The 16,830-nt window shown below is 44.2% G+C and overlaps 2 protein-coding genes across 2 annotated transcripts in view; both read right to left on the bottom strand.

The window, feature by feature from the left end:
* Nucleotides 1-3,271: 3,271 nt before the first annotated feature.
* TMEM216 (transmembrane protein 216) lies at nt 3,272-12,244 on the bottom strand. Its single transcript, XM_018565177.1, has 6 exons — nt 12,177-12,244; nt 11,996-12,012; nt 9,565-9,658; nt 7,939-8,031; nt 5,002-5,203; nt 3,272-3,566 (listed from the first exon to the last, which is right to left on the bottom strand). The coding sequence occupies exons 1-6, from the start codon at nt 12,187-12,189 to the stop codon at nt 3,551-3,553; spliced, it is 435 nt and encodes a 144-aa protein (XP_018420679.1). The 5' UTR covers nt 12,190-12,244; the 3' UTR covers nt 3,272-3,550.
* TMEM138 (transmembrane protein 138) overlaps nt 5,910-16,830 on the bottom strand; it is a 20,563-nt gene continuing 9,642 nt past the window's right edge. The window contains exon 6 of the mRNA XM_018565176.1: nt 5,910-5,921. The gene's annotated coding sequence lies outside the window, so the exon portion shown is untranslated. The remainder of the gene's footprint in view (nt 5,922-16,830) is intronic.

The raw sequence follows: 16,830 nt of genomic DNA, 5'->3' as shown, positions 1-16,830 counted from the left end.
AAGGTGGGCCAGTAAGACCAAAGGGGCCCTTTCACACAGGCAGCATCTGTTTCGATCAGTAGGGAATCCATGCACAGATGATTGGAGCAGTATGGAATGAATGTCACTCGTGTGACATCCATGTCCGTTCAGTTTTTACCTATGTCTTGCAATGAAGAAAAAACTGAACCAAATGGACCCATGTTAGGCCTATGGGCATTCGGAAGTAAGCAAGCATGTCCATTTACATCTGGTCTGTCACATTCAGGTCTGCCAAAACAAAACTTTTCAGTTGTTTTTTTTTGGACCTCTACGGACAGATTTCTGTATTGAATTTCTGTAAGTTCGATTTCATTCCTAATAGCCATATTGATCTAGAAGTTAGTTATTGAAGATTCTCATAGGATTCCACTTCCTTGTGTCACCACTCTAACTAACCCAGGCGTCTGAACTACAACTCAGTGTCTGAACTTCCCACAATGTAACATCATCATTGCTTCCTGGAAGCAATGCATGATGGGGTATGTAGTCTTGGGAAATCAAAGTGTATCACATCAAGCAGCAGGGAAAGTGACACACAGCACACTGGGAATACAGGAAGTTGTTGAAAGTGATGGACAGACAGAAGGCAGTGGTCACTACATAAAAGGGATTTCATGTAAGCTTTGATTGTATTATCAAAAACAACTCCAGTGTGTATTCCTATTACAATGCTGATGTTATAACAGGATAGTATATGCTGGGACTTTACACCTCCTTTAAAAACATTGCCGGCAGGTAGGCATTTATTTATTCTGTATGTCTCTTCTGCCATAAAAGCTGCTCTTCTACCTTCCAGCAATGCTAATGAATGTACACCAAGCCATGCATGTGCAGCTCAGAGTACATTCTCAGCACGCCTTGGTGTCGGGATGACTCAATTCCTGTGTCCATGCATGAAACTTACATCATCCCAGATGGCTGAGGATGCCAAACATAGAGGAAGCCTAGGTGAACATGTCAGCAGGGGTGATGAGGTGGCAAAGAAGATGGCAGCCATCACGGCGCTGGAGAATCTCTTTGTCAGGGATGTCTGCCATAAGGCCTCGTTCACACCTGAACGTTTTGTAGCGCGTTCTACGCTCGACGAACGCTCTACAAAATGCTCAAACATCTAAATCCCATTGTATTCAATGGGTCTGGTTCACACCTTGGCGTATTTCAGCCCGTCCCTAACGTGCTACAAAACGGCCCACGCCTGAAAAGGTACATGTACTACTTTGGGCCGTATTTGTTGCGCGTTTCCATTGGGATACAGCCAAGTAGCCCTCGGAAACGCGCGTTTGTCGCGCGACAGACGCGCATATGCAATACGCCTAGGTGTGAACCAGGCCTAAGGTTAAATTACGTTGTGCATGCTTTCACAAATGACTAAAGCCCACCCACCACCATGATGATGCTTTAGTTCTGTTTTAGAACAAGTCTTTCACTTTTCTTTGCATGTGCACAGGGAAAGCACATGTTTGGTTTAACACTACAGTAAGAGGACAGGACCAAACACACCCAAGACAGCTGCAGACCCTAGATTTAATGGGGCCATTTATCTTGTTGTCATTAATATGTCATCATTGGATACTAAAGTTTGGGGACCAAAACAAGAGCAGTAAAGAGTACCACATCCCCTTAGGTGATTACTCAAAAAAAGATGAGGGCCTAGATCTATGAAGTAGATACTGGCATTGCACGCTGTTATTTGGTCTATGACCTCAATAGGTACCTTGATACTCCATCATTAATTCGGCCAACTTAAACTTTCCCCGGATTGTATCATTTTAGCTGTTAAATGCATAACGTTACATTTATTCATGTTGGACCTCACTTGCTACATAGCAATCCAATTATCTACTGTAGGGCCGGTCAAATCCCAGGAGCTAGGTCACCAATGCTCCTTAAAAGTTACAGATGGTTTCTAACGTTTGAGGTTTTCTCTAGTTGTCATTGTAACTGGCTCCTAAAAAAAAGATCCCGCTGGCTCTCCTGGAATAGTCAGACTGGCTCCTGAATTCCATATTAATTTTGTCCACCACGATCCAGTATCTTGGTCAGCTTTTCTAGTGGTATCATCTTCCATGGATTGTGTCACAGAAAGGGATTCTTTGTTGTTCAGATGCAGAGCTGTTTTACTGCTAGGAATGTACACTTAGTTTGTACCTGGAACGGCACGGCATCCATGGAAAGAAATTGAATTGTTGTGCTAGGTGTATGTTTGAGACATTGAGGGGAGGCTCCGCTGGAAGAATATTTTGGCAGGAGGCTGTGAAGGCAGGCCTCAACCATCAGGTTTTGGTACATAAGGAACTAGGATGGGATAGAGTGGGTTAAAGCTCTTAAGGGGAAGGTGAAGGTTAAAAGGATAGCTGTACTTTCTCTGAGAATACAGTTATCTTCTAGATACTTCCTTTTAGGTAGCAAAGGCACAATGTTAGTTAAAGCATATCTAAACCCAAAAATGTAATACTGTATATTGCAGCTTACCAGTCCTTATACACTGAGTGGCCAGATCATTATGACCACCTGACATTTGTAGGCAAATTTATATTGAGCATTTGTGGGACGAAGTTGAAAGAGCCATCAGGCAGCTGGTTCCACAACCATCAAATCTCACAGAACTGCACAGATCTCCCCCCCCCTGTATTTCTTGAAAGATAAACATGTATTTTCTGTATATGTTAAAATATACTGAGTGTAAAAAATGAAATGCAACCACCACATCTGGGACTGGGAAGCTGCAAAATATATCACATTGTATTCTTATGTTTAGATTTTGAGGTATTTAAAAGCTGAACTCCAGGAATGATCTTTTAAAGGAAACGTACATTTGTCCAGCTTGGCTCAAAGCAAATACTCTTATCTGATATCCGGAGGGCCAATGGGGATGCTGAAAGTGGCTGTAGTAATCAGCGATACATACAGTGATAGCCGTGATCTTCCATCTCCAGTGCCTTCCCCTCTGCACACTGATCGCAGGGAGTCGCTTGATCTGCACTGCCTCCATTTAATGAAAACCTTGTCATTTCTCCAATGAATACAAGATGTTCTGTGATTGGATGAAGTGGACATCTACCATTCCTCTCCACCTTGTCCAATCAGAGAATAAGTTCTCAGAATGGTGGTGTTGCAGAGCAAGCGAACGACTCATTAAGTCTCTTTTAAAGGTAGTAAAGGAGCCTACCGTTCATTAAAAATAGATTTTCTTTCTGTGTGTTTGAGATGTTTGCTGAATTATTATGAATTATGAGGAAAACCCACATTTCTAAAAACAAATTTGTTTAATTTCCGTCAACTCTCACAATGGAATAATCACATAATCAACTGCACAAACACACTGCCCCCCCCCCCCTTCCTTCCCCAATAAACAGAGAGGCTGCATTCAGTGACTACATCGAGCAAAAGTCTTTTCCAGCAGTGAGGAAACACTTAACACTGAATGGTGGCCTAGATGGAAGCCCACGGCTTCGGTGATTTGCACAGCAAACAAAGATAGAACATTCAGGAGTCCAGTAGAGTCATCCTGGTGTAGGTCTCGTAATACTTAATATGATGGTTCCCTGCATGGATGGGAAAAACAATCTGTTATTTTATTTGGACAAAAAATTGGAAACTCTAGCCAAAACTTTACATTGTTTATTGTCTTTAGTTAAAGGAGAGGTATTGGGAGAGTAAAATATACGCTTCTCAAGCCAGCATAGGACACTGCAGCTGTCAAACACCGGCTCTATACCAAGAGCTGAGTGATCGTGCTCACGGTCTTCAACCTGCAGAGAGCGGTGACTGACAGTCATTTCTTCCCGCAGGGATTCCCCCCGTCTCATCTCTGTTTCTCCAGCTCTCATTGGAGGGTCAGACACGGGAGGGGGCAGCACAGCTGGTTCTGTCTTTGGAGAGGCGGAGCCAGCTGTCAATCAGGCATCTGGGTGACAATATTGTTGGGATCCTTCCCAGCTGCAGCATGGCTCTGCACTGTCAGCATATAGCGGGCTTCTGACCGCTATAGGCGGAGTTTGGGTCACAGGAGTACATTAGTAAATGTTCACCTGTGACCCAAAAGAGAAGTAATGCCAAAAAAGGTTTGACTTTAGTTCTCTTTTAAAGATAGAATGGAAACGATTAGGACTTCTATTAGGTTTTTATTGCTGTCTGGGTCACCTTTGGGAGACTCCCCGCTCTGACAGGGGCTGGAGGTGAGGGGAATCTCTCCATCAGCAACAAAGACAGTTGGGAAAATAAACCCTTTGAGTAGAGAAAGGAAAATTAGAGCCCATAGTGATTATATTTTTTAGTGCATAGAGATATTCCTGACGTTTGCTGTGTTTCAAACATACCAATATTGAATCCACATTATTCAATCAGCATTAACCAAAATGCGCCTAGATCATAATTATTACGTGACACTATTAACAGACAGCATGATGCCACATCTTACATCCTACACTTTCTTATTTGTGGCATCTTTGATACTTTTCTCATAAAGAGTATACTTTAAAGTTCCCCCAAAGCTGATATTTATAGAAGTATCAGGAGAGTAAAATGTACTCTTCCCAATAGTTTGAGCTGGCATGCGACACTGCAGGTGTCATACTCCGGCTCTATAGATTGAGTGCTGAGTGATTACAAAACGCTGATAGCTCAGCTTACGGTTTCTCCCACAGACAGTGGTGACTGCAGGGGGTGGGCACAACGGCTCTGGCTGTAGAGAAGAAGAGCCAGCTGTCAATCAAGCACCGTGGTGGATCCCGACAAAACAGTCCGGATCTTTCTCAGCTGCAGCGCGCCTCAGTGCTGTCAGCATATAGCAGATATTAGCTTGCTCTATGCTGAGTTTGGGTCACAGGAGTACTTTAGTACATTTACTCCGAGACACAAAAGAGAATTATAGCCAAAAAAAAGTTTTAAAGGAGACCCCCATCTAAAGATATAAAAACACAAAACGCTGCAAAGCTGATAGGTCTAAGTGAGAGACGGCGTCACGTTAGCTGATGTTACCTGCAGAATGTTATAAGTGCAGCACAGCTCAGTATGGCTTCTAAAGCATAGAACAGCAGAAGAACACAGCTGAGCACGGTCTCAAGCCGCAGTGCATACGTCTGAAGAAACAGGAAATACAGGGCAAGCAATCCGGCTGGAATGATTAGACCCACACTGACCACAAGAGGGAGCTTCCGCTCACACTGGTTCCCACGACATCCTGGCAAACAAAAAATGAAGAGAAATGAAATCATCATCTGCTTAAATATTTGAAGAAAAACAAAAATAATATCCAACACCATGTGAAGTGCCCCTGCCATGTATGTAGACTAGGGATGTTCAGATACCAGTGCCCATACTTGGCATTTTTTATATATATATATAGATAGATAGATAGATAGATAGATAGATAGATAGATAGAGAGAGAGATATGTTTAAAAAAAATCATACATTAAAACAGAGGTGTACAAATCCCAGGAGCTCCGTGTGCTCCTTACAAATCACAGCTGCCTCCTAACTTTTGAATTTTTCTCTAGTGTAGTCTTGGAGCTCAATGTATCTGTACATGTACTTGTACCGAGTAGACCATACAGTGTTTTTTTTGCCCTTCAGTCCTGCAGTTCAGGCAACTTTTGTTGAAGAAGCCAGATGAAACCCAATCAACTGAAGTCATTGTTTCGGTATTCTGATAGCTACAGGCACTGACTATCAGAACACAATAACCCGGAAGGGGAGATTCGTCCACCGCACAGGCTGAATGAAAGAAGTCTAAGTGCATAGACAGCTAAACTTTTAGGTCAATTGTTTAACTCATCCTGCCACATACTTACGATCCCATTTCATGAATAGTTTTAGTTACAGCCAGCATGCTTTATAACCAGCGGCTGAATTAAAACTAACAGCACAACAGCTCCATTGGAACATATATCATTTTTCACTGAAAGCCCAATGATAGAGCTCCAACTGACAGAAGAAGAAAGTACAACCACTGTGTGAAAAAAAAGTGGCAGCATTGCATTAATATAGGCAAAAATAGATCTGCGATGTATATTCTTTACTAAGTTATAAAGAGAAACATTTTATTGACACATTCTGATAGAATTATGTACATTAAACTGATCACATCCACAAATAGATTTATAAAAACTTGAAGAATATGGATTGACTTTAGAACCACCGTGCGACACTGGAGGTGTCACATGCCCGCTCCATAGATCGAGATTTGTGATCGCTCAGCTCTTGATGTAAAGACCTGGCATGCGACACCTCCAGTGGTACACGCTGGTTCTAAGTAGGGATGCACCGATGCCGATACCGAGTATTTGGTACTCGCCCAAATGCTCCGATCCATAGCACGAGTACTTCCTGTATCAGGAAGCCGGGCAGGGCATCATTACACGCTGCCCGGTTTCCTGATTGGCCAGGAAACGGCTCCATGCTCTCTCGTCACTTTGTGATGAGAGAGCATGGAGCCGACTTCCCGGCCAATCAGGAAGCTGGGTAGCGTGCAATGACGCGCTGCCCGGCTTCCCGATTGGTCAGGAAGCTAGCAAATACGGAAGTCGGGCGCCGTGTAATGATGCAGCGTCTGGCATTCTGATTGGCCGGGAAGCCGGCGACATGCTCCCTCGTCATCTCATGAATCATAATATTAAGAAAGTGACCTTAAAGCATTAGTTTGTATTGCTTTAGAAAAAATGTGACCTGTCCCTTTAAGAAAAAGTATCTGCGAGTACTTGATCAAAAGTATCGGTACTCGTACTCGGTCTTAAAAAAGTGGTATCGGTGCATCCCTAGTTCTGTTATTGGGAAGAGTACATTTACTCTCCCAATACTTCTCCTTTAAAGTCAATCTATATTGTTCAAGGCTTCTCCCTGCAGGGATTCCCCCATCCCCTCACTTTGTTCCTCCTGCGTTTATCTGAGGGACAGACAGGGGAGGGGTGGGCACAGCCGGTTCTGGCTCTAGAGAGGAAGAGCCAGCTGTCAATCAGGCAGCGGGTGGATCCCGACAATATTGCTGGGATTCGTCCTGGCTGCAACGCGGCTCTGTGCTGTCAGCATATAGCGGGCAGTAGCCCTATATACAATACATCAGTAAATAAACTCCTGTGACCCAAAACAGAACTAGAGCAAAAAAAAAAGGTTTGGCTTTAGTTCTCTTTTTTGGTGTCATCAGTGTAGGTTCCTCTTTGTGAGAGTACAATGAATTAATAATAACTTACACGGCTCACCGGGTACAATGTCCTGGACGGATCCAGGTCACCGTTTTCAGCTATACAATTACATTTTAATGAATGTCTGGTTGGGAAAATCATTAATTATTTCTAATGTACAATTCTGCAGCTTCCCTGGTGACCTTCCCTATCCAACATCAAATACACACGAATCATCAAGGATGCCTTATATCTGAACGTTTCCTATAAACACTGGTCTAGCGATAGGGACTCTCTAAAAGGAGAACTATGAGGCGAGTGAAAATCATTCATCCTCATAGTTTGAGCCGACGTGTGACAATGAAACGGTCACAGGTCGGCTCTATAGATCGGGGAGTGAACACATATCGTCGCTCGCTCACTTCCCGATCATCTCCCTGCAGAGAGCGGTGACGGTCGGTCACCACTCCCTGCAGAGATTCCCCCCCACCCCGCTCCAATCCTCCAGCGATGAGTGGAGGAACGGATGGGGGAGGGGGCGGGTGATAAGCCCATGGCAACCAATCAGCTTCTCTCTTCAGTTTATTAGGCGAAGCTTTGAAAATGAAAGAGAGAAGATGATTTGTTGCTGTGGTCAACTGCTCCAGGTTTGATAAATCCCCCTCTATGTATGTTCATATGATCATTGTAAGACATACTACATGGAAGCACACGTGGAAAGGTTTAAAGGTCTCCAATAAGGTATCTGCAGAAGGAAAATATATAGTTTGAAACACTCCTAATGGTTCAGCTACTCACCAAGAAATAATCGCGTGACTTCAATTCCAAGATAGAGAAAAAGGATCACCACTTCCAGTACGAGGTTAGAGGTGGGGTAAGGTAATATAAGTCCTGGGTGGAAAAAGAAGAGCCAATTGTCAACTCCATCAAACCTTGCTGTATTTGTTACCTGCTTTTTATCACTGAACTATTACCCAAGTGTCAGGGAAGCAGAATGAGCGCAAAAAAACATATCCAGAGTCCAGAACTGTATTTTATTAATACACAGGTGTCAAAGGGGTGATGAAAGACCGTTAAAGGGACACTAAACTCCGGAGTTAAAAAGGAGAACTATGAGGCGAGTGCTTTTCACTCATCCTCATAGTTTTAGCCGACCTGTGACAGTGAGACTGTCACAGGTCGGCTCAGTAGATCGGGAGGTGAGCGAACACATACCGGCGTTCGCTCACTTCTCGATCCTGTCACGGCTCTCTGCCGTGACAGGGGAGGGGCTGGATTCCCCCCTCCGATCCTCCAGCGCTGACTGGCGGAACGGACGGGGGAGGGGGCGGATACAGCTGACTCTGCCTCTAGATAGGCAGAGCCAGCTGTCACTCACACAGCTGGGCAGATCCTGACATAATTGTCGGGATCCGCTTCAGCTGCGGCGTCTCAGTATACCGCCATATACTGAGCTTAGGGTGACGGGAGGAACGGTAGTTTGTGTCCTCCCGTTACCCTAAGGAGAACTATGGGGAAAAACACTGACCCCATAGTTCTCTTTTAAATCTTAAAACTGCATTCAAGTTCCTTAAATAGTAACAAAAAATATATCCTATTTGTGTATCACTGTAGACCCTCAAATCATCTCTGAATTGGTGCTGACACTGTCCTATTCTCAAAGCTTAATTCAGGGGGAGCCAAACTCCAGCCCTCCAGCTGTGGTTGAACTACAAATCCCATGAAGCATTGCAAGATTCTCTCAGACATGACTCCCGGAGAGAGATGCATTGTGGGATTTGTAGTTTCACCACAGCTGGAGGGCCGGAGTTTGGCTACCCCCGGCTTTACTGAACAAACTGAAAAGAGAAGTTGATTGGTTGCTATGGACAACTGCTTCAGATTCTGTCTGCTCCAGTTTTGATAAATTCCTTTTTTTCTTAAATCCTTTCTGGGTCAAAGGAATATATTTACTAATGTCCTCCTGTGACCCAAACTCGGATCCTGACAATATTGTTGGGATCCCCCCAATGCCTGATTGACAGCTAGCTCTGCCTCTCTAGAACCAGATCCACCTGTGCCTGCCCCTCCTGTCTGTCCTTCCAATGAGTGCTGGAGATACACAGAGGGGAGGGGGGAATCCCCGTGGGGTGCAGTGAGCTGAGCGATCAGTGATTCATGGCCGCTCAGCTCTCGATCTAAAGAGCCGGCATGTGACACTTGCAGTGTCTCTCGCCAATCCAATGGGAAGAATTCATTTTACACTCCCAATACTTCTCCTTTAAGTATGAAAAGCACAAACTACCTGAGAGCAGCACAATAAGTGCCAAAGACCTCTATGTGCCCCTTGCAGGTGGCAGATTGGGCACCCAGGGACTACAACAAAGCAAACCGTTTCAGCAGTTTGAGCATCACAAGAATAAACTGAATGTGACATCTACTCACCTTTATATATAAATATGAGCGCTTCGATCAGGAAGTAGGAGGCACAGTACCATCCATTGAGGAAGAAGAGCACTTCGAGAGGAGTGGAGGACAGCTAATCTTGTAAAGGAAATCTCATTACAATGCTGAGCATTTAAGAGTGATTACATAAGCTGCCACAGCTATGAAGAACAGACCAAATGCTGGAAATGTTATACTGTATGTATATCAACTACAATCAATGATCAGCCAGGTCTGACTCAACACAGTAAGGGCCCATTCACATGTATAGCAGTGACCTGCGTGGGTGGATGTGTCCTTGTTCCTGCAGCCCCTGGAATATTCCCGTCACCCCCAGCAGTCCATCCAGGAGCTAACATCCGCGGGGGATCGCAGCCTCTCTTATTACATGTGAATGGCCACGAATGTCTGTGGGAGCATCCACAACGTGTCATAGTATACAAATATACTCAGCATACTTACACAGTATGGGGAAAACTCCGCACAGACAACCTTTGTATGTAGTTTGCTTCCTCTTTAAAAGAGAACTATGGCCCTAAACTTTTTGTTGGCCATAGTTCTCTTTAGGGTCACAGGAGGACACTTACTAATGTCCTCCTGTGACCAAAAACTCAGCAAATAGCGGCTATTGCCAACTATATGCTGGAAGCGCGGCCAGGACAATATTTTCAGGATCCACCTGGCTGCCTGATTGACAGCTGGCTCTGCCTCTCTAGAACCAGAGCTAGCTGTGCCCGCCCCGCCCCCCATCTGTCCCTCCAGTTAGTGCTGAAGGATCGGAGAGGGGAGGAGGGAATCACTGCAGGGAGCCGTGACTGACAGTCATTACTCTCTGCAGGGAGATGATCGGAAAGTGAGTGAGCGACGGTATTTGATCACTGACTTCCCGATCTATAGAGCCGACGTATGACAGCTTCGGCTCTAATTATGGGGATGAGTGTATTTCGCTCTCCCCATAGTTCTCCTTTAAGAGGATTTTGCATTCTCATTTATTTATATGGCAATGCAAAATCTGCTTCAAGCCGACAAAAGCCCAATGACGCAGGCCAGAAGTGGGGGATCCCCTTACTTTAAGAGATTTCCTCTAACTTCCTGTTGTGTCTCTGGGACAGGAAGTGAAATTTCCAAAATTAATGCACACAGCAAAAAATAAACTGACATGGGTTCCTTGTTCTATCCAAAACTAAAAAGAAATTTCTATATACGCACTTTAATTTTCCATGTACCACATACCCGGGTGTAGCATGGCTGTGTCCATCAACTCCATACTTACTGCTATGCTGTGTCCCTCATTCCTATATCATAAACCTAGAAGGTAGCCCCTCCCTCTGTCACAGGTCCCCTACATAGGAATCATCCTGCACAAAATATCTAAAGCTGGAAATCCACACAATAGGTTTGTCTGGCTACTTGCTGGGATTTGCAGTTCCCCATCTCCCATAGCTGACCCCAGCCTGCAAATCCACACAATAGGTTTGTCTGGCTACATGCTGGGATTTGTAGTTCCCCACCTCCCATAGCGGTCCCCAGCCTGCAAATCCACACAATGGGTTTGTCTGGCTACATGCTGGGATTTGTAGTTCCCCACCTCCCATAGCGGTCCCCAGCCTGCAAATCCACACAATGGGTTTGTCTGGCTACATGCTGGGATTTGTAGTTCCCCACCTCCCATAGCGGTCCCCAGCCTGCAAATCCACACAATGGGTTTGTCTGGCTACATGCTGGGATTTGTAGTTCCCCACCTCCCATAGCGGTCCCCAGCCTGCAAATCCACACAATGGGTTTGTCTGGCTACATGCTGGGATTTGTAGTTCCCCACCTCCCATAGCGGTCCCCAGCCTGCAAATCCACACAATGGGTTTGTCTGGCTACATGCTGGGATTTGTAGTTCCCCACCTCCCATAGCGGTCCCCAGCCTGCAAATCCACACAATGGGTTTGTCTGGCTACATGCTGGGATTTGTAGTTCCCCACCTCCCATAGCGGTCCCCAGCCTGCAAATCCACACAATGGGTTTGTCTGGCTACATGCTGGGATTTGTAGTTCCCCACCTCCCATAGCGGTCCCCAGCCTGCAAATCCACACAATGGGTTTGTCTGGCTACATGCTGGGATTTGTAGTTCCCCACCTCCCATAGCGGTCCCCAGCCTGCAAATCCACACAATGGGTTTGTCTGGCTACATGCTGGGATTTGTAGTTCCCCACCTCCCATAGCGGTCCCCAGCCTGCAAATCCACACAATGGGTTTGTCTGGCTACATGCTGGGATTTGTAGTTCCCCACCTCCCATAGCGGTCCCCAGCCTGCAAATCCACACAATGGGTTTGTCTGGCTACATGCTGGGATTTGTAGTTCTCCACCTCCCATAGGTGCCCCCTATACACGTGTCATCCGGTGTCACCAACTGCTCCTTCATCTCGGCACAAAGGATACAACTCCGCGTCTTCTCCCTGCAGGGGGGGGGACACAGATCACACCTGTTACATGCCGGAGATCGCACATACATACCAACACCCCGCTAACCCCGATATGCCGGCTACCGCGGGAGTCTCACTTCACCAGCCGAAATATGGAAATAAACATCATCCATTGGTGGCTTTGTTTTATTTCTCACCTTTAGACGCCATCTTGCTGCTCTAAGGACGCGTATCACGTCACTTCCTGGATACCGCTGACAGCTCTGTAGTGATGGGCGGGGCGGGGACTCAGTGTAGAGTGTGCGGAGCTCTCTGTGCCCGGTTCAGGGTTCCTTGTGGCACCCACACATTGGTATAGAAGGTCTGTGGGACTAGCTGATGGTTCAGCTGTAAAACCTTAAAGACTGACAATCAGGGATCTGATGATGAATGTTTTCACCCAAGATTCACACATTGTTTGCCTTAGATAAAGTTGATAAAATGTTTGAATCTTAAAGTGACACTAAACTCAGGAATTCAATGTTAAACATACATTCAAGTCCCTACAAGTGTTATTAAAGCCTCCTTTCTTTTTTTTATTTATTTTTTATTCCATAGACACACACAGCGCTGTGGCAGGCAACGCACTTCTCTCCGCCTAAAAGCTTTTTAATAGCAGAAGGAGCCCACGGCTCCTTTGCCATTAGTATCCTCCCCCGCAACCAGGAAGTTTGGGGGAATGGAGGATTGCTTCGGGACCAGCGTCACTGACAGGTAAGAATGGGGGAGAAAAGGGTACTGGGTGTTTTTTACCCTAATGCAAAGAATGCATTAAGGTAAAAAAAACCTCCCTCGTCATGAGGTGACGAGGGAGCATGAAGCCTGAGTCGTTACACGGCACCCGGCTTCCTGATTGGCCAGATTCCCAACCAATCAGGAAACCGGGCAGCGAGTAATTACACGCTGCCCGGCTTCCTGATTGGCTCCATGCTTTCTCGTCACAAGGGAGCATGAAGCCGGCTTCCCGGCCAATCAGGAAGCCGGGCAGCGTATGATGACTCACTGCCCGGCTTCCTGATACCGGAAGTATTGGAGCATTTGGGTATCAGGGGATTTGGGCCCAAATCGCCCAAATACTCGGTACCGATAACAATACTACTGTAGTATCGGTGCAACCCTAACAAAAACCATAGGTGGGAATAGACCTTAAAGTGAATCTCTAGGCAAAACCTTTTGCTGACTTTGCTTCCCCTCTATTCACGCTGGTCACCATTGTTACCAGTAAGATAGTATATATGTATTAAGCATCAGAGATTGTTGATCAGGGAATATCCAATTGCCTTATGGGATCAGGAAGGATTTTTTTCCCCGTTTTTTTTTTTGCCTTCCTCTGGATCAGCAGTGGGTAATTGTGGGCATGGCGTTCTGTTTAGGCTTTTTTTTTTTTTTCATATCTCTTTCTGATCTCGATGGACTTGTATCTTTTTTCAACCTGACTATGTAACTATGTAAGGGGAAATTCAAAATGTTAGAGTTGTCACAAAAACAAGAGATACGGAGAAATCTGAAATCCCGGGGACAACTGTCTAAGATGTGAATTCCCCTCACTTTGGGATCACAATCAGATGTATGTACCGCACTCCAGATATTTTACAAAGAACAAGAATCAGTCCACAATTCCCAAATACAGTAAACTCCCAGTTATATGCCAACCACGGGGATCAGTAGGTGTCGGATAACTGTAGTTTCTGGTTTGTAGTTTCTCCAACAGGTGAATGTAAGGAGCCGGGAGCAATAGCCAGATTGCTATTGGCTATTGCAAATTGCAATAGTCAATAGCAAGCTGGCCATTGAAGCCCCCCCCCTCTCAGGTCTCTCTCAGGTCCGTTCCTCAGCTCAGTGGGCAGGAACAATAGCTAGCCTGCTATTGCAATTTGAAATAGCCAATAGCAGGCTGGCTTTTTCTCCCTATTGTTTACATCCTGCTGCAGACAGGGAAGATGTAAACAAAGAATTTCTTTTAGTGTGCACCAAGCAACTAGCATTTTTTTATATGCATCATATTGTCACAATATCATCATAACAATCAAATACAAGGCAACAGTTTTGAACCCAGCATGGTTCTTCAAGTCCACAAACTGTGATCAGAAGTACAAACACTTTTCTTGATCTCGTTCTAAATACTGGAAATTGTGTGTTGTTAGCACAAGAGGTTCATTGGGGTACAGTATGTGTTGAATGTTGCAGGTGAAGTTTAAATATTGGGAGGATCATCCTGCTTGGTCTCTTCAATGCATATCAAAAGGATTTATTCATGATTTGTAGAAGATGATTGAATTGGTTGTGCAAAGCAATTTCCAGTATTTAAAATGATATAGAGAAAAGTGTTTGTACTTCTGATACCAATTGGGCTTGAAGAAGAACCATGCTGGGATCAAAACTGTTGCCCTGTATTTGAGTATGATGATATCATAACAAATAAAGACAAAGAGGAAACAGCTGCTCTTGAACATTTAACGAATTCTGCTATTTTGCTGATACTCGCTCCATGGCTCCGAGCGCCAACAATCATCCCACGTTCAAAAGCTGTTAAATCGCATTGTTTACCCATATCTTCAGAAAACAATCACTTCTACTGTTGTGGTAAACAACCTGCTTCCCTATTTATAATGGTCTGGCCCTCTAGCAACTTCAGTGCGAAATTATAGCTAATTTGCCTACAAACGTCAGGTGGTCATAATAATCTGGCCACTCAGTGTGTATATAAAGGAGGGACTTAATGTGGATTCTAATTTTATGACACTACCAGAACTTTTTATGAATCTATGGAACATCACAATATTCATGTATGTCTATATATCTGATCTGTTTAGGGTTTATTTGCTCTGTCTTTTGATTACCAGGAGGCATTCTTTACTCCCAGGTCTTCAAGGCTTCAACATGCAAACAGAACTATTTGAACAAAGAGATGCAGAGAACTGAAAAGAAACTACCAACTTTAGCAATTCTATTTCAAAATAAACTCAACACAGGACAAAATCAAAGTTTAAATATTTTTATTAAAATAATCAAAACTTGATCTATAAAACCACAAACAATTATCAGAACCTAGAAAAATATTTTCAAAATCTACAAAGAACAATTTCTTTCATTATAACACAAATAACATAAATATTGATGTCTTAGGGTCCATTCATACTATTGTGTTGCAATTACACACACGGTTTTATGCGTTAGTGTGATGCATTGTCATTCAATCTGAATGGCACCCCAATGGTCCTTGCCGATGGGCGTGCATTGCGAGAAATACCTTTTTTGGTGCATTGGGCAGCTCATTTACATAACTTGGCTACCTTAGCAGAGTGCTTGTTATTATGTGCGCGCTAATGCACCGCAATAGTGTGAATGGGCCTATTAGTTTATGAGAATGCATACTTTAAGGCAATGTAATCAAAGTCATGTTTAAACTTTCATCAGTGGCAATCCCCCAACATATAGTATGTACCAACATGTGATGGTTTAGCAGCTCACTGATTGGCTCTCCCAGGTGTGTGTAGGTTGGAAATGATTGGACTGTTCAATGCAATGCAGTTCTAACCACAGAAACCCAGCAAAAGCATGACAGTTACAACACTTTACCAGCAGTGGTGATTGCGAGATAAAATCCATGTCAAGGTAAAACTTGACTACACTGAAGGGTCAGAAGTAGAAGATAATTTCCTTAAAACAGGAAGTTATATATAAAGCTTCACTACAGTCACCCTGACACCAGAGAGTGGAGTGAGTTCATCTCTTTCATCCTATTCTCTCCTCCTATTAGCATTTTCCTTGCATTGCAACACATCTGACTGAGTCCTTCTCCCTTCCCATCTTTGAGCTCTGCTGTACTGCAAAAGGCTCACACCAAACCAAATGCAGGTACTGACACTGTTTACAATTATAAAATAAATGTAATGATGTGTTAAGATTACAGAGCTGCAATACTTTGTGTTTTTGAGTTTCTCCCTGGGTCTCCAGTACTGACATACCTGCAAGTTCCCAGTTCTCCACAACTGCTGAGATAAGAAAGATTCCTATTTCAGCAGGAGGAGTGATACTCAAAAGGGGACGGGGCAAGAACAGAGCGGGGTACAATAGTAAGAAAATAGTTACACTGGTGTCCCTATGTGGGATAAAGAGTCCGCATGTGGCTCAGCATACTAGACCTTACCTATAACTGACCTTTTAGCAATAGCACAGCCCATAGCCTATACATAGCACGATGAAACCGTGTACAAAATGCTGGTTTTAGTGAAATGGTGGACACTTGGAATTAGTCTGCTTCACAGTCAAGCCGCCATTAGCATGTAACAGAGTCAGCTATTGTGCAATGGGAACATTCCCAAGCATGTAGTGTAAATACAATATGCCTACGCTAAAGCGTGGAGTCCTTAATTGTGCTTTCAGGTGTTATGATAATGGAAAGTCGCTAGTTTTTCACTCTTCAATTACAAAAATCCAAGTATCAGAAGTTCTAAAAATTAGAAATATTTCCCCAACATCCTCTAACTTATAAGATTCAAACTTTTATGATAGGTTTGAATCTCTTTTTTGACAGTCTCCAGTTTAAGGAGCCCACTGGCACATCAGACACTTTGTTTTATGGACATATTACTTCCTATCAGTAAAAACAACAGGACATGGGAGCGAACCAACCATATCACTACATAGCCAGGTCTAATGCTGAAGGGGTATTTCCATTAAAAACTGTATGTAGATAGGGTACACATCATAAATACTCATTCAGCCATGATTACGGTCAGTGTGACGGGCGTGTGATACGAGGTCTGGCTGCTGATTAACTTCATCTGCATATAAAGGTTCGGTCTGGTA

The sequence above is a fragment of the Nanorana parkeri genome, unplaced genomic scaffold, assembly GCF_000935625.1.
Source record: "Nanorana parkeri isolate BGI_ZX_2015 unplaced genomic scaffold, ASM93562v1 scaffold820, whole genome shotgun sequence".
NCBI classification, from domain to species: Eukaryota; Metazoa; Chordata; class Amphibia; order Anura; family Dicroglossidae; genus Nanorana; species Nanorana parkeri.
This window is presented reverse-complemented; position numbering and strand designations above follow the sequence as displayed.